This window comes from Seriola aureovittata, chromosome 3, assembly GCF_021018895.1.
Source record: "Seriola aureovittata isolate HTS-2021-v1 ecotype China chromosome 3, ASM2101889v1, whole genome shotgun sequence".
In the NCBI taxonomy this organism is placed as follows: domain Eukaryota; kingdom Metazoa; phylum Chordata; class Actinopteri; order Carangiformes; family Carangidae; genus Seriola; species Seriola aureovittata.
The window spans coordinates 13,138,177-13,164,196 of record NC_079366.1 but is presented as its reverse complement, the minus strand read 5'-3'; the positions used below and the strand labels follow the sequence as shown (position 1 = coordinate 13,164,196).

At 39.5% G+C, this 26,020-nt stretch overlaps 1 protein-coding gene across 2 annotated transcripts; it reads right to left on the bottom strand.

Annotated features, from left to right (window-relative positions):
* Nucleotides 1-705: 705 nt before the first annotated feature.
* cygb2 (cytoglobin 2) lies at nucleotides 706-26,020 on the bottom strand. Of its 2 annotated transcripts, none has more exons than XM_056372883.1 (7): nucleotides 25,934-26,020; nucleotides 25,202-25,537; nucleotides 21,094-21,215; nucleotides 19,189-19,314; nucleotides 18,109-18,922; nucleotides 8,609-8,840; nucleotides 706-6,292 (listed from the first exon to the last, which is right to left on the bottom strand). In XM_056372883.1, exons 5-7 carry the CDS (start codon nucleotides 18,306-18,308, stop codon nucleotides 6,128-6,130), a joined length of 597 nt encoding a protein of 198 aa, XP_056228858.1. In that variant the 5' UTR covers nucleotides 18,309-18,922; nucleotides 19,189-19,314; nucleotides 21,094-21,215; nucleotides 25,202-25,537; nucleotides 25,934-26,020; the 3' UTR covers nucleotides 706-6,127. The 2 variants fall into 2 exon arrangements, with proteins under 2 accessions (XP_056228858.1, XP_056228859.1); XM_056372884.1 differs by having other exon boundaries at nucleotides 18,109-18,834.

Genomic DNA, 26,020 nt, shown 5'->3' with positions numbered 1-26,020 from the left:
ATGTTTAGAGTTAATGAGACATTAATAAAAAAAAACATATATAAGCATAATGATTTTTTTTATGTATATTGTTTTAATAAACTTGCATATATAAATCAACATATATGGTTGCAACACCATATAAAATGAATCATATAGAGTTTTTAATATATGTACATATACAAATATTAAGGGTATTTTATGTTATAAACTTATATCTTCATATATCCAGAGGATGAACAGTATATATGTGATAAAATAGGGGCGATGTACGGCAACATCACATTCATATTACAGTTTTGTTATTTGCAATTTTGGTGATTGAGGAATTGACTTTAGTCCTACTCTTGTCCACACTCCAAGTCATTCTGGATAAAAAAAAAAAAAAAGGCAAGTCTCCGTTAGAGTCAAATGTACAAATGCAATTTTTTTCAGGTGATGCAACCTGAATGTAATATTTCTTGGTGAGCATGGACTAGCAGATGCAACAGCCACACACCTTAGTTAACGTCTGTCTTCTCTTCCTCACTGGGAACTGATCATTTCACCATTGACAGATCTGATTAATTTTAGGCTGAATGTTGACCTTAGGTCATCTTGCTTGTCCGTTGTCTGTAGCATTAGATGAAGCTAGAAGTCACATCTTCATTTGGATCACCTATGTATGTATAAAATCTAATGCATTCTTTAAAAACTTCTGTCAGGATTGGACAGACAGAGACAAAGTTACTTAAGTATATTTTATTGATGGTCATGATTCATTTTAACCAGGTCTGCAAAGATACAAGTTTGTGGTAGGCTGTGCAAACATGCTCAAAACACTACAAAGCCACTGCACTCGCTCCCACCAACAACGCAGTATACAAGGACATATTCATATACAGTATTCAAATACATAAGATTCCTTCTCATAGATATATTTAGAAAAATATAAAGTCCTAACTTTTCAACTGATAGACAGAAACATTTCACAACAAAGACACATAGTTCCACAGATGCTGTGATGCCCTTATTTGCTGGAAGAGAATGAATGTGAAATGAATTAATGAGCAAAGGAAGGTTTGTCTAATTTTCAGCTGAAAATGGTTCAAAATATAAACTGGTATAAGTGCCGCAGTTGTACACTTGGCATGCGAGGACATGTCCGACTTGGCCAATTTAATGCAAGACCATATTTGTGTGTGCATGTCTGAGTGAGAAGCGATAAAGAAACTGAGTGAGCGTGATTGGGTTGTGTCTGAACATAATTGAGTGTGTGTGTTTCTAGTGCGATGAGAAACATGCTGCATTTAAGGAAAAGAGACACAAAACCTGCAGCTTAGCAAGAGAAACACTTAATCTCCATTTTGTGTGAGTGTGTTTGCAGATGGATTTCATATCACACAGTGTTTAATAAACAAGATGTCGGGGGGAACTCTGCTTAACAAAAATATTCCTGAACCTCAAGCTGCTTGAGGTTTGACCTCAGGGGGACACAACGTCAGGAGTCGGGAAAAGAATAGGACTGGTGTGTACTTTGAAACGGATCTTTTATGACTGACAACAGCTTTACGGCCTCCAGACCTATTTAAGCCAAAGTGGAAATAGTTTAGCTTGAGGTTTGTTTGACTCCTGTGTGTATTTTTATCCACTTGTGTGACTTGACTGGCTTATGACTCTCCAGTTAAACTTGAAAGTTTAATGTGAGCTTTTCATAAACTTTTGCAAGAGCTGGATGTAAATGGCCTGTGTGTACAGATACTGAAGTTGAGAGTGGCTTTGGTTGCTATAATTGTTCTTAATCGTGTTATTTCAAGTTAACAAGTTATCTCATGATAACCAAATCTTGCCATAGCAGATTAATTATCGCATTATCTCAAGGAAAGAAACTGTTATATTGAGCGCATGAGTAAGCAAGATAACAAATCCATGATAATGGGACTTTGAAAATGCGACAGCTGTTCTTGGCATTCATACACCTATGCATTAATTTAAATGACATTTCAGAGGCGATATTTAGCAAAATTCACCCTGAATAAATCTGTCAGTAAAATCCACCCATCCATTATCTATACTGCTTGTCCTTGTAGGGTTGCAGGGGGGGCTGGAGCCAATCCCAGCTGACATTGGGTGAGGAAGGGGATAACCCTGGACAGGTCGCCAGTCGCCAATTAACCTAATGTGCTCGTTTGGACTGTGGGAGGAAGCGGGAGCACCCGGAGAGAACCCACACAGGCACAGGGAGAAAATGCAAACTCCAGACAGAAACGCCCCAACCGGGAGTTGAACCCTCTCACTGTGAGGTGAAAGTGCTAACCACTGCACCACCGTGCTGCCTGTCAGTAAAATGCCTGAACCATTTAAATAAATCTTTTTTTCTCCAATCCAAATGTAGTGCAAAAAATCAGCAAAGGAAAATGTTAATTCATACACATTTCCATCCACCACTTTTATGCAAATGATAGGAACTGAGCGCATAAAGCTGAAGAAACAAATACACAGAACAGACAACAGTCGCATTTTCATTTTTAGAAACACAAAAACTTCTACCTCAGCCAAGCGTATTTCTGTCTTTTTTCAAATTTCTGGCTTTTCTGATTATACTTTTTATGTGCAAATTGAAAATGAGCACAGAGCCAGGTACATTTAACAGCGTGGTTGAAGGCAGTGGAGCGCACAGAGCCAATACAGGGGGAGCACATATGACCAAGGGAAAGAAATGAGCAGACATTTTGACTTGACAAACACAGGTGTTTCTAATAGTCTTTTAATCGCTGTGTGCCAAAGATTGCTGGATCAGAGCCATCGTTAATGTTATTAGTTACACCTGTGCATGACAAGTAAAAATGTCTGCTGTGGTTAAAGGTCTATAAATCTGAATTGTTTGTGAAAGACAAAAGGAGTCAGGTTAGCAAGATGCATCCAGAAAGCAAGACAACAAGTAAAGTACAGGATGAACAGATGTTTGACCGTGAGGAAAAGAAAAACTGTCAATACAGCAGCAGAGCCTTGTGTCTTCCTATGCAAAGACAGTTTTAAGAATTGTACTTTGCACTTATGGAACAGAAACTAATTAGCTAAATAATTAAAGACATACCGATCAGATTTTTGATAATGTTAATTCAATTAGATTTAACTTGGCTCCTTTTTATTAATTCATTTTTTACCAGTTTCCCCAGTATTTTGCCTAGTGGATGAAAAGTCAATCAATTTACACACCAGGGGGAGAAAGGGAAAGCATGATAGAAAAAGTTTGGAAAGCAGTGGTCCAAGACAAGGCATAATGTGTAAATAATGCCCCCAGGAAGTCACTTAAAAAATTATTTTATTTTATTTCTGATACGTATCCTTGAATGATACTGTGCTCAACTCATTCTCTTCCAAGTAAATGAAAGAGATTTTTATAAAGTGTTGTTGTGAATTGCTGCCATGGTGTGGTGGCTTTAAGACCATCTGCCCAGTCATAATTGTTTTTGTCCTCAGTGACGCGGCCCTAACGGAGGCAATGGGAAGTTACAGTAGATGAATGACCAAATGAGGAGGAGAGGAGACTCATTACCTCCTCATTAATGCCAGATGCCGATGCCAAGGGGGGTTCAGACTGGAGATACAGGACGTCACTGGAGCAGATGCAAACTGAAGATTGGATCAAATGTCCATCCTAAACTGATTTGCTGTGTATGTTTGGGAATTGACTGGAGAGAGACTTGCACATGGGGACCGCAAACAGTGGTGCATGCACCGGCGACAAGAACGTGAGGTTAAGTAAGGTAAAGAAAGGCATGTTTGAGGAAGGGCAGACAACTAAATATGATGTCTGCAGAGTTTAGGGAGAAACCGCAAGGAAAAATGACATTGATCTTGCGCCATTTCCCTTGTCAAATATAAAGAAAACATCCACTACGTTGGAACATAGGCAGCACAATTGAAATTATGCGGTTCATGTATTTGTATATGATTTCTTGTGTTGAATTGGTAGGAAGTCAAAAGAAACGGACTGATGGCACTTCTAAAGCTGACTTGTTTCTCGCAGACCTCCAGAGTGAGTTTCAAAAGCCCTTAATGGAGCCTTTAATGCAGCATGTCTCTCTGATGGGGTTTTGAAGAGGTAAACTAACTGACAGTCTTGTAAATATTAGCACAGGGGAGGTCTTATAGCATGCCTCTGTGTGAATGTGTACACGTGTGGTTACTGACTGTGTCCACCTGCTGATACTTTCCTTCACAATGTGTGTTTGTGTAATGAAAGTGGTAGACAGGAAAAAGTTTAAAGCGTTGTTGATAGTCCAAGACGTAGCAAAGAAAAAAACAGCCCTCTTCAACACGTCAACAGGTCAACATGCCAATGAGTTGTAAACAAAGGCAGAAGAGTATGCACACTTGCCCACTGTACAGTTATACAAACAACACCTCAGTAAAGTTAAACAAGACATTAAGAGCACGCAATGCATCAATAGAGAGAGAAGGGGGCGCAGGTCCCCTAAACATGAGGATATACTGTAGTAGAACACAAAGAGAATCTATTAACAGTCAGCAGCTCCATGGTCCCGTAGCTGGGGCTTCAACAACTAACTGCCCCCCCCTCATAGCTTAAAAATCATTCCTTGTCTAAACATTTCTTAACCTCTCTTTCAAAATATCATGAAGTATATTCATATGTGTGGCTTAGCCCGAGGATGTTTCTCTCACTGCAGGTTTCCACAGAAATGAACGCTATAAAGTAATAATCCGCAACATTTTTGTATAAATAAATGTCTGTTTCTGACATCCCCAACTGACCATTCACTAAAAGCCTACCCTGAACAGCGATGGTCCAGTCACACCTTAGGTAACTAGGCATGGCAAGCCTGTCAAGCTTTGGATTTCCACACATGCAGTTAATGAAATCAGCATAAAGAGTTTGGAGAGTGATGTCTCTCTCATAACCTTTACAAAACCATGTTTATCTGCTCTTAATGTAAGCCGCAAGCAATAGCATGTCTGCCCCAGTAGCTTATTACATACAGCAGAAACATAGCTTTAAGGCTAAGGAGCACATCATTAGCTATTTTGTGGGATTATAAATTGTAGTTCAATTTTATAGTATTGAAGCCATTCCCAGGTGATGCGTTCCTTTTTATTTTTCCTTCAAATACGTAACTATAATACAGTCTTTTTCCCCTCATACTAGACCATAAGACTAGGCTTAACTAGCTACCCTACAATGCAAAATCATTTCATTTCATTTCTTCTAAATGGATCTTGGTCATTTAGCCTCAGTCTTTTAGCATGATATCATGTAGCTGTTATGAACTCTTCAGGTGTCTTTTTCAAGGTTCTTGATTTAAAACAAGTCAGTCTGAGACAGCTAGGCTATTTCAATTTTAATTTTGAATCTAACATTAATTAACTAGCTAGCAATGAAATCTGCTAGCCACAGTTGTCATTATGTATAGGAAAGTGAGAAATGATACACCTGCCTTTGCCTATCAATGTCTTGTCATGCCTTTTTCTCTCTCAAGGAACAATTGTTTCAAACATTACTGAGGATTTTGATTGGTGAATCTACCTCTACCTTTTATCACTGTGCTAGACAGGAAAAGCTTGACAGGCCACGCAACAGGCCGGGTGGGGCTTAGCGAAGGGGTTAATTGTCAATGAATGTAACAGACCAGTAAAACAAAAAACACCATTTCATTAAAGCTTTTGGATTTGTATAAGCACTTCGTAGATTTTTTGATGGGGAAGATCCCATGCTACAGAGGAAGTGATGTATTACATATTTTTGGTAGCAGTTTGTCTGGAATAAACAGTAGAAGAACTGGACAGTTAGCGTTAGCAGTGATTGCCTCCGTGGCCATAAACACACACTAAAGCACCACTATCATGAGCTAAAACTTAATTAGGAAAGTAAAACGACATGTGGCTACATCATTTGGTGTCCAAGTGATCCCTGGGAAGTGCATTGCAGAAACACCACCACAACGAAGGCTTAGCACCAAAATGTCACCAAAATAAAGTACAGAGTTGCACGGATTACCACATTAATCTCATCCATGTCTGTGAAACCATCCTCACAGAACCCCTTGAAATCCCACTCGTCTACATGATCACAAACACATATTTTTCCCTTTTTTTCATTTCATTAAGTCCACTGGAAACTCCTTTACCCCCTCTTCCTCCTAACTCTTCACACCGCTGAGCTGGAGACCTGGAGCCAGCCCACCTCTGTGTAGGCCCCCGTCACGTGCCAGTACACCGCCCCCATCAGTTTGGTCCACACCATCTGCACCTCTGCCGTGAAGAATTCTGGGAAATCTTCAGACAACACCTCCAGCATCACGCCGCTCAGGATCTGGGAAGAAGGAGGGTGAGTAAGAAACTTGATTAACAAGGAAAAAAAGAGGGCGATGGTATGAGAACAAGAAGGGGATAGAAAGAGTGGGAATATGTGGCTATCAAGATAATGGCAATTGAAGGGAGGAGAGAGTAATGCACAGAAATAGTATTCGGTAGGTAAAGTGGGAGCGAATTGGTGGACAAAAAAGAATCCAATTCACTGAACATAAAAGGGGGCGAGACAGGTGAGAATTGAAAATGATAACAGTAAAACATGAAAGCAGTGGGTGGACAGGCAATACAAAGGGAATGAAAATGACAAAGCAGAGAGAAAGGACAACACAGGTGGGGAGTGAAAAAAGAAGTAGGTATAAAGGGAGAGCAAAAATAAAGACAGAAACATGAATTTAAATGCAGTGATGATGAGCAGTGGCATTAAAGCTACAGCAATGAAACGCAATCTATGAGAAATGAGGACATGTAGAAACTCCTCAGGTCTCATGTTTGTGTGCCAATAAAACCATTACAAACACACTGAATAAAAGCTCTTTCCACAGTATCCATTTACTTTGTTTACAAAACCTTTAGCCACATGGAGATAGTTGGGTTGTTATCATGTGACCTAACTATGGAATTTGGGTTGTGTGATTAACAGGTGGTTGTATATATGGGGGAAGATTGTAACCCCTGTCAAATGTCAATGGCCTCCCTACTGTTTCTCTTTCCATTTCCATGACAACTGAGCAACTCCATCTACTGAGGAAGGTGAAACTGGTGTTTTTAAAGTCAAAAAAAGAATCTTCAATGATCAATATTTTTATCATGATAAAAAATTTTTTTTAAATGACAAAAAAAAATGTGACAATGTGCAATGGAGTTGAATTATCCCACAAATTGGTAGCTCACCTTGGCTGTAGTGAGCTTTATAGTGAGTTTCAGTGAATTGTTTATCTGTCCAGCCCAAAACTTAATCACACAATACGTTCACCACCATCGTGATAAGACAGGTGGTGACAAGCGTGTTAAACAATGACTTTAAGTTCAGTACTGGAGTTCACCCTTGTACATAAGGGGGTTAAGAGTTCAGGAAATACACATAAGGACTAATCCATTTAATGATTTATTCAAAAACTGATCAATTAGATCTTAAAATGTATTCTAAAGGCAGTCGGAAGTTAGTGGTACTTAACTGGCAGCAGTGTGTTTTCTTCACAGCTGCATTTGTGAACCAACTGCAGACGACATTCAAAAGACTTGAAGAGGGAAGCATATGCTTCCCTCTTCAATCAGATGAAGAGAGGAAGTATATTGGATTTTCACACTGAAAATTATGCAACCATATGGTCTAAATTAAACACTGGATCTTAAACATTCTTGATGATACTTATTCTGTGACTTTCTCCCACAGCACTGTTATCTCTGGTAACAGCAGCACCCTGAAATGATTTTAACATTTATTAACATCAATAACTTCGACAAATATAAATATTATATCCGTAATATAAAATACACTATCCGTGTGAACTGTCTAACATTTGTGTATGTTTTTAAGTACAGTTGTACTTAATGTCTCTGATAATTTGTTTAATTACTTAAAGAGTAACTCCAGCTGGAAATCTAGTTTTTGAGAACCTACAGTGATTTAACTTCTTTCATTGTTGCAGGTTGTGACTTTAAAGCCGGTGAGATGAATTCCTGAATCATGCTTGATGTGTATGCACAGTTTTCTGTCATGTGACTGCATTACACTTTTGACATTATACAGAACATCAGTGATCAAGAAAACCTGAAGAAGCTGGGGATGAGACACGTTGTCTGCCCCATAAAACTCTTTTTTTTTTTTACACTCTTTTGTCACGTTTTCAAGGCTTGATATGATTAAACAATTACACATGAAACAATTTTGATGTATTTTTCTACACAAGTGCAAACTGATGATAGCTATATTTTAAACATAATAAAGAGATAACAGCGAGTAGATTTAAATAAGCAGAAAAATCCCCAGTGATATTAAATTTGCTAATGAGAAAAATGTCCTCTTTAACATGGGGTATTTCCATAAGTCAAGGGGCTCCTGAAGCAATAAAATACTTCCACTGTGCAGGAAAGAGAGAGCTCGACAATTTTCTTTCAGGAAACAGTCTTCTTTGTTTCATAGATACACCAAACAGATGGCCAAAACAAGAAAACAACACCTCTGTGGAAATGTAGTTTAAGGGATTGTTGGCAGCAATAATTTTGAGAGATAAAGAAAAATCACTGAGCAAAGTAAAGCAGAATGTGTCTGACAAAGTTTGTTAGTATCAGTGCGTGGGTCAGTTCCTGAAGTTACCTTGAAGTACATGGGCTCCACCTTGTGTTTGATGGCATGGGCCTTTCCCACCAGGGCCAGCACTGACGACACCTTCTCTGGGTCATGGAGGTTCTCCACCACAGTATTGATGGCGTTCATCACCCTGCGGGCATGGTGCCGAAGTTGGCTGCTTCGCTCCATCTCCTCTGGGTCCTCCATGTCCTGGAACTGGCTGAAGTATTGTTTGGCTGATGGGAAGTTGACAAAGAACCTAAGGAGGCAAAAAAGAAAAATCCCCATTCACATTAGACTTACAGTAGAAGCTTAAAAGACAACTTGTCTGGCAGCGTAGCCCTTGGGATGACAGTGCTGGTCGGTCAAGTATTTTGGTCCAGACACACTGAATATCTCAACATCTACTGGATGGATTGCCACGACATTTTTCATTAAAAAAGGTAATTAATTCTAAGAACTTAAATTAAACTGACTTCACATCTAGAGTCACCAGCATGTCAGAGTTTCCAATTATCCAGTGAAGTTTCTCAGCATCTATGAATAAATTGGGGAAGAATTAATATAAGCAGGTTCCTAGATGAACCCTTATGTCTTTGGTTAACTCCTTACTTTCCTTCTGACTTCACCAGCAGCTGCATTTTATGAGCTATATCTCAACTATTAACAGCACTGCCATGAAAATGAGGTACTGAAGCTTGTTTCCCTGAGAATTAATTGTAGTAACTTTGGTGAGACCATAACTCTTCATCCAGTGCCATCATCAGGTCAAATTTTTTTACTTGCTTTATGACAAGGTACCTGCAAAACTAATGACATCAGTCTTCAGTCTTAGTGTTATTTCAGTATTAGTATTATCTGAAATGTATTTTTACTTGTCATGTATGTTTTGTATGTAAATGCTGTTGCTTGACATCCAAGCTGAAGCTCTACTTCCATGCAGAGGTGGAGAGTAAAGTTTTTTTGATCTGATTTATTGAACAAACGCTAGCATGCTATAACACTAAACTAAGATGCTGAACATGCTAAACATGAGCATTTTCAGTGTATTTTAGTATTCTGACATGAGCATTTGTAGCTCAAAGCACTTACTCACACACAGCCTAACAGAGCCACTAGCATGGCTATTGTTATGAGGTTAGCTGTGTTTCACACATTTTATCCTATTTCCTACATGCTAAGTGTAAAGAGATGCAGTGAATTACACTGAAATTCGTACAAATAAAAAATACTGGTTCTGATCAGGCTAGTTTACTTTATCAGCATTCATTAGCTACGTTGAGCATAAATACTCAACGCTAGCCTGTTTTTGTTCTAAAGATAAAAAGAAAAAAGTCTGCCTAACTGCATCTCTAAAGTTAATTAATTAATATGTTGTATCTTGCTTTTTAATCAGTACAAAAAAAGTGTAACAATAATAATTTGGCAGCTACATATTTATCATTAAAGACAAGGCTGTGGTATCGATCTTCTCATCTAACACTCAGAAAGAAAGCAAAAAAAGCAGATTTCCCAAAAATGCTGAACTGTTTCGTGTGTTAAAACCAACACAAGCTGTGGACAGACAATTTTCCCTCTCATTGGCTGCCCGAACAATCAGGGTAATAGAGGTGTTTAAAAAGAAATGCAGGCTAGCATTTCTGCTGTATTTGAACAGTGCCCCCTCACATTTTGTCTGTCCCAGCAAGGAGCAAGACATGCCATTTCATGTGGTCTGAAAATGCCACCAATGAGGTAGTTTGTGCTGCAGCATGTTAAGAGGAGAAAAGGAATACAATGAAGTGAGGACCGTTTTAAAATTCATGGCCTGATATAGTTGCAAGCGTCAGACAACAATAAATTCAAGGTATAAATGCATCAATTGTCATAGTTACAAGAGGGCCGGGTAATATTGTACATAATGATGCAATAATGGTTGTTCACACAGCAATCTCTTCCCCAGTCGCTACATCGATTGTCTGATACTCCTGAAAAAGAACAACATACTTTTTTGAGACAATAACTTAAATAAACCCAAGCAAACATTATAGGATACATATCCCACTTTTTGCAACAGTGGTTTGTATGTGAAGAAAGGCTGAGAAAAGCGAGAGGAGGAATTAGAGAAGTGCTCCTGCTGTGTGTAATTTTCTGGTCACGTACTGCATTTCTGGAGGAATTTTGAAAAGAACATGTGAATCCTGAAAACCAAAAGCATTAAGACTACATGCACAAGAACAAGACAGACATCTTCACCTGAGACTGTTAGTATTTATTCTTGAATTGTTATTGGCAAATAAAGATGATAGCTATGACAGCTATTAGGCTTAACTGGGACAAATCCCTTTAAAGTCCCATAATAAATCCAGAAAGATTGTGGGGGACTCATGCTTGAAAAATTAGAATTAACCAGGAAATGAATGACCCAGGGCTAGAGAGTCACTCTTTCATATTACAAAAACACGAGTCAAACTATGTCCTGAAGCCTTTAAATGCACAGCATGACATAAAATCTAATTAGTCTCTTATGATTTTCCTCCTTAGAAAGTAGCTTTTTTCACCAAAGTGCAGTTCACACGTTCACATGTGCTTTTTCATGTCTGTAAAGTGTGTAATCCACCTCTGCGCCATCAGTATGACGGGCAGGAAGTGTCTTGGCAGAAACCTTTACAGTGTCGCAGTACCGATGAGACACCGATGGTTAAGATTGATCAGCCTCTTTGAGTGTAATTTGATGCAGGTGTGCTGAAGAGAGGTGTTTAATTTTCAAGCATGTCTGGTGCCGTTTGTGACAGTGGATCAACCTGAAAGATGCCAACTGAACGCAGTTTCAAGCAGATTAAAAAGCTGTATAATACTTTTTTTTTTTTTTTTAAACAATATCATACCCATGAATGTTATCAAATCAAGCTTTAATCAGTTATCAGAGAGCAGCAGACATAGTGTGTATTTGATCTCTCTGAACCATGTGTGTTGGTTGTGTCGAGATTTTTACATAATAGTGAGTCGGACACTTATTCATTCATGAGCCCGACATGTAAAACTGCCATATATACAGTGGAGTCCCACTATGGGAAGGTGGTCTCACACTTTTGAATCCCATTGTACATATCTACATAATGCTGTGTAATCTGAAAAAGGGATATATGTTATGATAGGTTTAGTTTGCTCTTTGCTGTTAATATTTGCCACCTTTTCTCTTAAACTCCAAGGATCCACAAGACTGAGAGAACAGAGAAAATAACGGGTCCATGCCAAGATTCACTGTAGAGCTTTTCAAAACTCTGCTCCGCATTAAAGACTGGTGATGTGGAAAAAAATGACACTTATCTCTGATGAGTCTGGATTGTGTTTAAGCTTATTTTTTTTAAGGAGCTATTTTAGGTGCAGATGTAGTAAATTCCATTCTCGAACCACCCTGGTAGATGTAAGCGAACATATAAACAAAGAAAATGTAAATTGTCCTGCGGGACTGTAGTTACGAAGGCCGCTTTGATTCAGGGGTTTGACAGTTTTCATCACAGTTGACTGTGAGCTAACAGCAGCTCAGTATGAGAGAGGAAAGAGTGTATGCCAAAGAAATAAGAAAGTTTCCACAAGCTTTGCTAAAGTGGTTTGTGAGAAATCTGACAGATTAAGTAAAATGACAACAACAATTCAGAGTGTAGCTGACACAAAGCTTCAGAACTTTAGAGACCAACGCTGACCAAAAAAACAGATGGATTTACATGTTTACACACACACACACACACACACACACACACACACACACACACACACACACACACACACACACACACACACACACACACACACACACACACACACACACACACACACACACACACACTGACCCACTTTAAATCTTGTCTGTCCTCCAGCTGACTAGAATTGCTAGTACAGTTATTTCCCAGTTGGAGTTTGGCCCCCGGCAGCACTGCTACACTACATCCACATCCCGCAGATCCTATGTCATGCTAGGCCTACAAAGGCTCAGCTTGCTTGTAGCACTTCTAGCTTGGCTCTACCAGCTGTCACGATACATACACACACGTCTTTCCTCGATTAGAGGAAGAATACCGACCGTCTAGCAGCTCTTGTATTGCTTAGACAAACATGAAAGTTAACTGCAGTGCCTTAAGAAAACAGGCTGCTGCTCTGATGCTTTCTTTGAGGAAAAACAGAGTGCCTGTCCTCTTGTGTTAGGATGAAAAACGTTTAATCCCCTGCAGCCAAGGAATAGTTTTACAGTACATTAAAAGAAAATATGCAACAGGCCCATCACCAAGCACAGGAAACCTTTTTGATCTGGTGTTTCTGTATTTAAAAGTCTAAAAGTCCCTATCATCCCTTTAAGTTGGACCCTCACAATTTAAGATTTGAATGGTTTGTTTTCTTAAAATAAGGGCACCTGATGGAATACACTGACTCATGTGGGGTTTGTCTGATCACCTCATCTTATTTAAAAACCACAAATGTCAATGTCATGGTGACACTAGAGGAAAAGACAGGATCAACAGAGTCATTAGCAAACATCGTCTGGGAAACATAAATATCTGCATCAAATGTGCCACTACATTCAATGGATGTTAAGATGTTGAAAACTTTGACCTGGTGATGGCATTAATGGTAACGTCACCAAAGTCAGTGTGATTCATTCTCTGGGAAACATGCATGTCTCTACAAAAATAAAATTTAAAATCGAGTCAACAGTTGCTGATATATTTCAGTCTGGAGCTAAGTGGTGGGTAGATCGACTGCCTGGTCAAAAGACAGACCAATTGACAGAATGATAGTAGACAGGATGATAGAGTGCATCCTCATGATCCTCAATAGATGTCAGAACTGTAATACTACTTGAATACTGAGACATGGTGGAAAACATTCTGTTCCTGTGTGAGAGGAGTACCGGTGTTTAGTACTTTGGAGAGCTCTGAACACATTCTTGCACCTGTCTCTGCATTTAAATGAATTCATCAAAGCCATTAGTGGGGCTTGTTAATTACACTTTGATTAGACTGGAGCAGATATTCATGTCCCCCCCCACAGGATGAATCCTGATGACTCCCGGTGATTTCCTGATTTGTCCTCTAGTGCCACCAGCATGTCAACGTATTTAGTTTTGAGTGTTCTATATTTTATATTGTATCTGTATGAGTTAAGTTAAGAAAAAAAAATGAAGTGCTTCCTGTTGTTTGTATTTCAGTGGCGATTACCTCATCACACACCACTAACCCCATTTGTATGTCCTGCTCCAACGGCCTGTTACAAATACAGCAGGAAAATACCTCAAATTAACCAAGTGAGATTTTCTCTAAATTCTTTTCCATTGTGACACTCAAATATCTTCCACTATATGAGAATGTGCTTGAATCCACCCATCGGCACTTAACTATTTCAAAGTACGCAGGATTTGATTGTATTCACAAAGCTGCCATATGCACTGTTCTGCTGACGCCCGGGGTGCACTCACTCTTTGGTGCAATTGCATTTGTACGCATTGGTGAGATCAACTGAGGCTATCGTCGCCGTCTATTCTCTCCATGCATCCAGCAGATGGATCGACATAATAATGCAAATCCGTGGGATGTTGTGCACTGATCTCAAAAATAATAATCTCAACCATGCAAGACCCTGAACCCGGAGTCAGCCTCAGGTTATGTTAGGTAACTGAGGAACTGCCAGCCAACTGAGATAGAAATATTAGAAAGATTTACAGAAAATTACTTGACACACTACTTAACACTTTTGATAACTGATTTAGCATTATTAAGCAAAAATGCCACTGATACCTGGAACAATATGATTTTCACATTTTCTGTTTTTTTATTTTATTCATCAATATTGTGATGGACATTTTTGCAAAATCTTCTGACATTTTACAAACAAAATGTTTTAAACAAATTATGTTTTTTCTAATGCTCCTTAGCTGTGAGAAGCTAGATATCAATAGGTATCTACACGAAAGTCAGCAAAACTTATTTCTGGATATGTAATGTGCTTGGCAGCTTTGAAATAATTGATTTTGATGATCGTCACAACCAACTGAGAATTGGAAGAGGAAGATAAGTCACCTATCCATTATCAAGGGAGGAGAAAATGTGGCAAATGAGGGAAAGAAATATGTAAAGGATTGAAAGTAGTGACAGAGAGAAGGCAGACAGTAAGGCTTGGAGGGAGGCATTGAAGTGCCAAAGCTTGTTGCTGTCATCCACAGATAAGAGCACAAGACACACACACACAAACGCACGCGCGCATACACGCACACACACACAATCAAGCTGAAGATGGTCTTTGCCCCTTCCGCTCTCTCCCCCTAGGGGATTCTTTTCACCCCAAACTGAAAATCAGTTTGTCTCACTCACATCGGTCTCCTTGGCTACGACTCGCTGTCCATTTTAACAAGCCCTTAAAGGCCTTCTTAGTGTAACACTGAGACAGTTTAGCTGGGGACATTCAAACGAATCAAGTCTTTCCTCTGTGACACATAAAAAAAAACATGAAAAGAAGCAGGAAAAACACAGTCAAGCTGTGTTACATCCAGTTAGTCTGCAACACTTTGCAGCTCCAAAGCGCATTACTGCCTGTTGAAGATTAGGCTCTTGGAGAAAATGTCTGATTTTCTGTTTACGGATACGTTTTGACAACTTAAGAAGACAGTAGCAGTGGATGAGCAAGAGCCGTGAATAATATGAAAACAAGGTGCTAACAGTATATCTAAAGATGAAAATGTATGATGCCTGAACTGCCTTCTATACATGAATTATACCCAAACCTAATATAAATGTTTAAATGCTTAAGGAACACATTCAGCACATCAACCATCTTAAAAGAAGTTGCATGCCTTGTCAAAGTGTAAGAACGTGTGAACTATGGAGATTTTCTTCAGCATCCTAATGAGAGAGGAATGCAATGTTCCCTCCTTCCCTACACTTGTCACAGCTCAGTTATTGGTGAGAGGTTGAGGGAATGGGTGCATAATAGCATAATGTATGTGTGTGTTTGTGTGTGTGTGTGTGTGTGTGTGTGTGTGTGTGTGTGTGTGTGTGTGTGTGTGTGTGTGTGTGTGTCCCATACAAAATGCAGCCTCCATTAATCGTATGACTGAGTTTCCTACATAGTGTGTCAGTATCTGTTGCTGCCCATCTTGATGCTAAGTCACATGAATTACTCTACACGCAAACACAGACCATGAATTTCTTCTTTGATTTTGTGTGTGTGTGTGTGTGGTTCTGCATGCTTCCTGTCACTGAACAAAAACATCCCTAAACATGTGGTAACATAAAAGGATTATTTCTTCAAAACATGGTGTAAATAAGGACTTTATTATGATCAAAAAGCTATCAAATTACTTTGCAGCCTAAACTCAGTCACAACTTACAGTATATCATATACATGGCCCTCTGGTTTCAGGTCTGTAACTCCACCCCACAGTGATCACACAGCGCAGCGACACACCCTGGCGTGCACCCCTACATCACTGCAGCAACATGGGACTTTGGGTCAGTGTAAAGAAGATTTTTAGCTGCTGTTAACTTCTCTTTATGCTTTCATGGTGACTTTGTAAGGATATATTTGGTTGTCCAATTCCCAAGACTTTTATAATATGTATATGACACACCAACCTGTCTGGGGTGTACCCTGCCTCTCACCCAATGTTGCTCCAGCAACCCCCCCCCCGCAGCTCTCAAAAGGATAACTGCTATACCTAATGGTATGGTATGGCACATGATTCACAACAGTAAGGAGTGTGCTGAGTAGAAAATTGTCAACTTGAGTTTGTATTTGGTGTACTGTTGATCAGAGTGCTGTGATTGTCTACACTAACTGGATTTAAGTGACTGTGTTTAGGTGTGATCCTTGAGATAAAGTGTGAAGTTGAAAATGGTCACAATGAAGTGAAAGACCGCTGAGGTTAGGTGAGAGCTTGGTGTGGTGAATGTGACATGAAAAATCTGGGAAAACCTTCAGTCTAGTTCAAAATGGCCACTTTTGTAAGTAAGGTCCATGGTTAATCATGGATGGATGCCATGCTCCAAAATGGCTCCCCATTCCTTCTAGTGAAAGTTATACATTTGAAAAGGTTTTCCAGGTTTCCTCAGGCTTCTGAGTTTCCTACTCTGGTTCAGTCAACACTCATGTTGATGACATAAAAATAATTTACTTCTTCTTTACTGTTTTATGAAGCTAATGGATCCGATCCTGGTAATAGAGACAATTCAGAAAACATTTCTCATAATTTTAAAGACGTGCCTTTTGTAATATCTCTGTAACGGAAAAGCTGTTTTGGGCCTGTGGGCATAATTTTACCTGCAATTCTCCTCACAGCCCATCACTGTTCAGCAGGGGGTTGTTAGGGATTTGCAGAAACTGGGCACAAGTGTGACTGTATGCTCTGTGCTCTAGTTGCCTTGACAAACTCTACAACACTCTGGTTGTAAACTGTGAAACTGGCGAGTAGGTCGGTTCATTCAGAAACCACTGAACCAAATAATCAAGAAACTTTATAAGCTATAAAACCTTATCAGTGAACGAGCAGCCACCAAAATACCAACACATTAAGCTTTAATACACAGTGCACTGCTGATTTCCTATCAGCTCCAGATTATTAATCTCATTAATCACATTACAGATATAATCAGATTGAGTTGTTATTATTACAATATTATGTTTGAGCTCATGTGGAGGAAAGTTTTAAGCCATTTTACTCAATTCAACTCAATGTCAGTTTTTTAATAAGTTTCTCATATTTCTTAAATCTGACAGTAATGAAATGAAACCAGTTTATATTAAACCATGACTGCTACTATTACCTCTGATGCACTACTCAGATGTGGCCCTTTTGTTTTTCTGACATTTCAAACACTGTATGAAACATTTTGTTGCTACTGGTTACTTTTCACCACATTTTATTGTACTGTATGTATATCACTGTATTTCTTGGTTATTCACAAGCAAAGCAAAAGAAAGGGAGATTGTTGAGATAAGAAAACCTACTTCAATAAACAATAGTTCAGAAATAGTAAAATGATTTGATTCATTTATTATGATACTCTTTAAATAAAGCTTTTGCAGTTAGGTTTCATCAAATCTTTGCTTGGTTACAGTGACACCTCGGTCTTGAAAAGATCTCTCTTCCTTTGCCTTCACGTGGGCTTCATTATGTGTTTGATGCAAAACAAAGAATAATTCTAAAACATAAGACTGCAGAGGACAGAGGACAAATAAGAAGAGTATTCCCACTACCTAACTTTTCAACCACTGATTATTTAGGATGCAGTGGATGGTGAATTGCTGGCAGAGAATTAATAGAAAGTGCCGGTTTTCACTGCGAGAATAAAGCATCTACATCCAAACAGACCTACAGACAGTGAGAGCTCAAGCAGCGGGGAAACTGAACTGATGCTGTTACATCAGCACACACAGCCTTAAACTTAAGCATCTGTATCTGTGAAGATGTGTTCACTCATCTCTTGTTCGTAAGTCCTCTCATGCTGAGACAAATTTGTTTTTCACAGAGACAACAAACACCTCTTGACAAAACTCACCTTATGAGCACAGACACCCCCACATCCTCGCAGTTCTTGTAGACGTGCCCCCACGTGTCCTGGATGATCTCCCTCTCGGCGTCGGACAGCGGCTCGGCGCGCTCCGGACGATCCTCGCACTGCACCTCTCCTCTCCGCACTCCCAGCAGCTGCGGAGGTGGAGGTGGCGAGGGCGGCGGCGGAGACTCCCTGCGAGACATCCTCCTGCGGCGCAGCAGCCCAGAGGCTCCCAGCAGGGCACGGGGGAGGTAGGGAGCGAGGGAGGGGGGGAGGGAGACGGAGAGCTGAGACCCCACGGCGGGAGCTGGGAGAGGAGAGTCGGGATGAAAAGAGGAGCACAGAGGAGGAAGAAGAGGAAGAGGAGGAGGAGGGGAGAAGGAGAAGAGCAGAGGCAGGCAGCGCTCACAGCCAAAAAAAGAAAAGGGAAAATGGAGCGGCCAACCCCCCCCACTGCCACCCACCAAGATCTCTCACTCCAAAGTCTCCCTCACTTGTCCTCCTGCCTCCTAAAAACTTATTTCTCTCACTGTTTCGCTCCCTCTCTTTTTCTTTTCTCCTCACTCTTGCCACTTCTCCTCTTTCTCCCCCTCTCCCCCAGCGAGGGAGATGCTTGTCAGTGATGCTGATGTTGCTCCACTGTCACTTCTACTCTCCCTCTCTCTGATCCTCTTGCTCTGGTGGAGGAGATGAGGCGTTCGGAGGCTGCGGTGTGTGTGTTGTGAGGACCTGATGGAATGAGAGCGCCGGGGTGGGGAGACAAACACACAGAGAGAGAGAGAGAGAGAGAGAGAGAGAGAGAGAGAGGTGGAGAAATCTGGAGATAAAGAGGGGGAGAGAGAGAACGAGAGCATTAAGGGTCTCTAACAACAGCCCCCAACACACACACACACACACACACACACACACACACACACACACACCGTCTCTCTGCACATGTCTGAGAGCACATACTGACACATTCAGGGTGAGAATGTATTTGTCTTTTTAAGAGACATACGTTGACATTAGAACAGATGTATAACGGACCAATTAAATTACTATGTATAATATGACAGGCGTTACACATGAAGATGAACCCACAGAATATTTTCACCCAATCAGTCCCTGCAGCTCCACACAGTGTTGCAGTGTCTTTCAGCTCGTTGTTTTGGTTTTCCAGCCCACAGCTTCACTGTTCTGGTTCACTCTCACAGCTCTCGGCAGCCTCTGTTCCAAAAAAAAAAAAGGTCTGATAAAACGCATGCACTGCATACTAAACAACAGAAATACATAGTTTAAGACTAGCTGTTGAACATACCCGGGCATTCAACAGATAAAGATCCAGATATTTCCCTGGTGGAAACCAAAGCAGAGCTAAAAGGAGAGTGACTAACAGACATTTGTCAAATCACCAGATGCTGTAAATAAAAGCTACTGTTACTCCATGAGTGATAGATGTGTAGGCAACTGTTTACTTGCCATATTAAACCTGCAATCACCGTAACAGGTTGTGAACACAATATTGAATCATCAAGTTGATATGGACAGCCTGTTAGCAAAGCTGTCTATTTACACACCTAGCAGGTAAGGAGAACAATTATGTTGTGTTGTGTTTTAGGGTCGTGTTTCTGACCACCTGATGAAGTCTTCACCAACTCACTTTGGTTGGAAAAGCTAAATGTTAGTGGCTCCACTAACTTTAATTTTAAGTGAGTTGTTAGGAAAAAATAAAAAATAAAACAAATTTCTTGCTAGTCTTCAAATCCACAGGTACTGATGACAATAATACACATTTCTCTACTAAATTCAAAATATCTTGGCATGTGGCTTGATAAGAGATTTGCATTTAAATATCACGTGGAAATCCTTGCTGGTAAACTGTGAGCTTGGCGACTTGCACAGAGGCAGAACCATCTGTCTTCTGACGTGTAAAAAGAAGATTGTTGCTGCTGCCTCACTCTGAGGCCCCTCGATCTCATTTACCACTCTGCCCTCAGGTTCCTCACGGCCGATCATTACAACACTCACCACACCACTATCTATATGATAAAGCTGGATGGCCTTCGCTGTCTGAGAGATGAAATAACCACTGGCACTGATACAACATAGTTGGAAAATTGCCATCTTATATCTCATGTTTGCTGGCCCATGTCTAACCCGTTCCATTCCAGCGACTGTCTCATGGAATAACACACCATGTCACCTACAAATCAAAACATTCATACCTCTCTGTAACTCCAAGAACACACTCGATCTGTGCCTGCCTGTGACTGTTTTCACTGAGCCTGTACCTTGTTTGTTGTCAGTAATGGCTCTGTCTGTCCTTGCTGTTTTCTTTCAGCTGGTCAATTAAACTGTTAACAGGGCGGTGCTGTCAAAGAGCGTGTATGCTCAGCCTCCCCTGTATAAATAAAGGAGCTAAATAAATTGATAAGCACAAAAAATATGATCAAAGTTTTGAATAAACTAATCCAGACTTCCTGAACCTGACAGATGATGAAAAACTTACTCTGTTGTGATAAGACAGAAAAATTTTAAGACTAGGAACTGTGACTTACCTGCTGACACAAGGCAACACAGACTTATAATAATAACCTGCCAATGTCGCCTTTAATGACTTGTATAATATGTGGAAAATCACATGAATCATATGATTTTCATTTATTGTTCACCATTTATTAGGGCTGCAATCAATAATTAAAATGATTGCTTTTATTATCGATTCATCTGTCAATTACATCCTGAAGTAACTGGTTAATTGTTTTGTTAATAAAACATCAGAAATTCCCACTCTCCACGATGAGGTATTCAGATACGTGTTCTATCTGACCAAAAGTTCAAAACCCAAAGGTATTATGTGACAATCATATGTGACAAAGAAAAGTATCAAATCAGCACATTTAAGAAGCTCGAACCAGCCAATGTTTTAGTCATTTTTGCTTTAAAAAAAAAATTGGCCATGGTCTGAGGTCACAAGCTCAAAAATTAAAGATGTTTTAAAAGTACCTGCTCTGACACAAAGTATCCATAAACAGCGAGACACAATGAGAAGGTTCTGCTTCTCCACAAAACTCTCTCCAGACATTGCAGCAGACAGTTTGCCAGGTAAGGAGGAAGCTGAGGGCGACCTGGGGCAGGAAAGGAAACTGATCAGAATGTCATTACTGTCGGTGCATTGCGCTGCTACATAATCACAATATGTCTTACTTTTTTAATCCTTCAAATTCTAAATAATCACCATTTTTATACAATACCATCATTCTCAGTAATGAAAAGCAAACTGTTGTGGCAAAAGGTCTCATTCTGAACAGGTCATTTTAAGTCACAGGACTTTAAAAATACTAAGATCATGAGTCCCCACGCGCCCTAGAATTTTTCCCTCCCCCAGACACTGAAAGTACAGTCTCTAAAATGTTGCAACTATTGGGGTTGGAAATGAGAAGTGATGTCTCAACACCTGCTTCATACTGCCAGGAATATAAGGATCTAAAAACACTCCTAGAAAAATAAAGTAGACATGACATTATCTATTAAGTAATGAGAGAATGATCTTACACTAATTCACCTGTTTCTAACAGATGCTTTGCTGTTTTTTGAATTTTTTTTTTGTAGGACAGAATAACAAACAAAATCGAAAGAAATGACACTTTTTTCTAGAAAATGTTTCAAAAACTGAAAAAAAAACTATTTAAACCCAAAAGAAAATACATTTTAAGAATTCAACAATAGACAAAATGACTTATTGAGATTGAGATTTTTGCAGCGAGCAAGTGCCAAGAGAGCAAATCAATCTCTACTTGTGCAGAAAACCGAAGTCAGTGCACGAAGAGGTCAAATATTTATCTCTATGTAATCTGGCATCTGGTATTGAAAGCGCCACATTTGACATTCCTTATCCGAACAAAAAAAAAAAAGAAAAAAAAGATGGAGATGTTTGATAAACTGCTGTCTAGACAAAAGCAGAAGAGGGATGGTGGAGGACGATGCTGATGACAGGTCTATTATGCCACAGAGGCGACTGGAGAAGCCAACAATTGAGAGATGGAGCTGTCACAGCATTTTGCAAAATGGCAGATTTCTGCGCCACACCAAAGGGTGTCACTCTGTCACTCGTCAAGAAAGGTTTGAAATAACTCACTCAGAAATCTTGCATCTGTCACTCAAGCTATTCCAGTGCTCAGTATGTGACATGAAATTTAGAAAAAAATATACTCAGTCTACAATTTTGTGACTGATGAATCTGTGTGGTTCATATATGAAGTGATACTGGAAGTGAACATGGAGAAGGAGCATATGAGGAAAATACAACCAGTTAGTTGACACCTCTGTGCCCCTGATGGAAATCTGTCTGACTCTCACAAGCTTAAAAACACTATAAATTATAGTTTTCTCTGTAATATACACAACAGTGTTTCATAATACATGTGAATGTGTAGTTCAGTAATGCGTCCGTCTATGACCTGAGCTGAATCTCTGTCAAAGCTGAAGGTCTGCAAAGCTTTAACTTTACTGCTGCTGCCCTCTACTGTCTGCTGCACGTCACAGACCATGAGGCAATTCATTTTGTCAAATAACTTGAGTAATTCAGGCATCTAAGGTGAAATGGTATGATGACTGCTATTAAAAGGGTTGAGCCTTATACCAAGGTTTCTAAAAAAAAAAAAAAATGCAGTTTGCAATATCCAGTGAATTTGAAAGTTGTCTCTTTGTAAAAACGTAAAATTAGATTTTTTTTTTTTCTTTCTTTCTTTTTGCACAGGCCACTTCGCTGCAGTGGGAGAAAAAAAAATCACAAACTTAGCTACCTTCTTTATAAACATTACTGTTCTGGTTTTGGATTCAATGTAAAAAAATAAATAAATAATTACAGTAAGAATTATTATAAATAATTATAATAATTAGCATGTCTTACCATGACTGAAAATCTTCATAGACATTTCAACAAGTTTCATGTCTCACTCTCTATTTACCCAAATAAATCATGCCAAACCAACAACACCAAACCTCATCTAACACTGGGCTCCTTAGGGACTCTTTATCAAATAAAGCTAATTTGTAATCCAAAATAATCTGCTGGAGGGTCCTCACCATGGCAACTGCTGCTGTGAGCTGCTTCACTTCAGCAGCTGTGGAAAGTAACTAAGCATATCAGCTCAAGTACTTGAGGTACTTGTACTTTACTCAAGTCTTTTCTTGTCCTCCCACTTTCTACTTCTACTCTGCAACATTTCAGAGGTGAAAACTGCAATTTTTACTTCACTACATTTATTTGACAGCTTTAGTTACTATTTACCAATTTATACGAAACATATGAAGCACAATACATATGCTTTGCTATAAATTAAACTGCCCAACTTTACATACAAGTACAGCTGAAACAATTAGTCAGTTAATCAATTACTCAATAACAGCAAATTAATTGGCAACTATTTTGATAATAGTTAATAAATAATAATTTTTTTAATAATTTTCATTTAAAATGCCAAACATTTCATGGTTCCAGCGAAAGCATTGAGGATTTGCTGGATTTACTTTTGATACTTTAAGTACATTTCTGATTATACTTGGATATTTAACTTTTTTAAATGTTTGACCTTTGTTTTTGCAACAGAGTATTTCTACTGTCATATTAGTCGGTCCACTTTTACTCAAGTAAAGGATCTGAAAACTTCCTTCACCACTGCACTTCAGGATCATTGGACAGTGGCTCACTGGGTCCATCTTGTGACTCCTAAGGATAAGTGCAATTTCAAGAGAAGCCCGTTTTTGGATTTTGCCTTTTCCTTCTCCTTTCACCTGGTTTTCCTGCCTTCCTGTTGGTGACCACGACCACACGCCCCGACTTCGCCCGCTGTTTGAGTTGTGCCATTGAATCCTCCCTGTCCTAAGCTGTGACTCTCTCTGGGGGTTGTGGGTAATCACTAATCTGCTGCAAAAATTTCAAAAGGTCACTTTGTCTGTTAATGTATACTGAATAATTTTTGTAAAACAAGCGGACAAATCTGCTATAGAGCTAAGATAATTTCCCCTCTACAAATCAACTTGTTTCAAAATTCTTGATAATGGTGTGATTGTATTTCTTCTTTTGTCATGTTTGACAGAGTTTGACAATTCTGTTCAAATCCATAAAGACAGATAAAGATAAAGATTTTTCATTGACTTAAGGAAACTGTCTCGAAAACTACATATCACAATATTAGGGGATGCGCCTGCAACGAGGTAAATTACAATTTTCAGAATAAATACAATCACAGAATCAATGCAAGTTGATCATCCTATATTGTATATGTTATTGTTTATTTTTTCTTTGAAAAACCCAGAATTAAACCTTAAACATCCCTAGTGCTGTTTGAAACTTCTGAAAACTTTTAAAGTGGATAGCAGGCAGTGCGGGGACAGAACCATGCTGCTGCTAGAGATTACTACAAGAAACAACAGCACCCATATATCAGGAGAAATTAAAAGAAAACTGTGCTGTTTCCTGAGGAAATAATTGTCCTGCATTGGATGTGTGGAGACGTGGAGATATGCTCAGCCCTTCCAAAATGAAATACATGGTCTCTCAGGTCCTGTTTTGTTATTTTGTATTATATCACATGTTGTAAATAAATGACACGTGTCCTTATGTAACCATGACTACACTTATCTTACACCGCCATTTTGCCAGGTCTCCTCTGCGAAAGAGATAATGCAACCCAAGAGACTTTCTGGTTAAACAAAGGTTAAAAAGAATTAATATAGCCACAGGTGGCAATGATCTGGACCCAAGCGGAATTTGGATGCTTGTTTCTATTATTTTCTTAATTCAGAGGTTTCATAATCATCCATCTATATTTTAGTGTGTTTTACAACAACAAATTCTCCAAAAACTTTAAGCATGATTAAGACATTATTCAGACTGATTTTTAGCTGAAATAAAACAGACTAGGATGAGATCGGAAAGTAAGCCTGAACACACGTCTAACTCTTTGTCTTGGATTTAAATTCATTCATACCCAGGTCAAAGAAGGGAAGATGATTTTGCAGACAACTCACATTATCAACACCACCTTAAATTTTCAAGATTTGCTACATCCACCTGTTCATAGCCAGATGTCATCAGGTGGTACCTTACCTTCACCACTCTCCAGTTGGTGGGCTGGCAGTGGTGGCCAAATCACTGCCCATCTGCTCCTAGCTTCCAGCTTCCCTCCTCTCGTCTGCTCCACATCCAGCCAGAGCTCATTCTGCCTCCGGCCCCATCCTGCCAGCTGCTTGTGTCTTGCGCGTTTTGTCCAGGCCCAGAGCTGACAACATCCGCCATGTTGATTTAGCTGGGAAACCTCTGCAGCCAATCTCCACAAGGAACAACCATGCCTGCCATCCCTCGTCCTTAAGGGCTGGAAGTTCTGCAGCCTCCTACCCACGTCCATCCTCATCTCCCAGGACCTGTCAGTTTACGATACCTCCACTGGGATTTGAACCCAAGCCAAAGGAATGAGAGATAAACAATTTATCACAGCATGTTTAGACACACAAAAAATACTCAGCACCCAGAAAATAAGGTTACTTTTCATTTTACAGCCTTGGTATTTGGATTAAGTGTTGTCTTATTTCTGCTTTGTTTATCCACAACAAAGCAGAAATAATCAGATTTAACTAACAGTAAAATGAAACCATGTCCATTCAGGTAACACAGTACAGTAACAAGACAGTGCTCTCAGATGCACGTGAACGCTATATGATACTCTATGATGAAGTGTTAATTAGCTGCAACAAAGAATTTACACAGAAAGCCCTCGAGCTACATATCTTACAAGTAGCGCAAATAACAAACATAAAAAAGTGTTTCAAGCTTGGTACTCACTGTGACATTAATGAGGCCTGGCCACCGAGTTTCATTGTGTACATAACTTCACTGTTCACTTCTGTAAAACGCACCCCAGGGTCACAC

Excerpts from the sequence above, each read along its gene's own strand:
- cygb2 (XM_056372883.1), bottom strand. The coding sequence starts at position 18,308 with ATGTCTCGCAGGGAGTCTCCGCCGCCGCCCTCGCCACCTCCACCTCCG. Across the intron at positions 8,841-18,108 it reads GGGGTGTCTGTGCTCATAAG|GTTCTTTGTCAACTTCCCAT; the intron begins GTGAGTTTTGTC and ends TTGCCTCCTTAG. Across the intron at positions 6,293-8,608 it reads TGGAGCCCATGTACTTCAAG|ATCCTGAGCGGCGTGATGCT; the intron begins GTAACTTCAGGA and ends CCTTCTTCCCAG.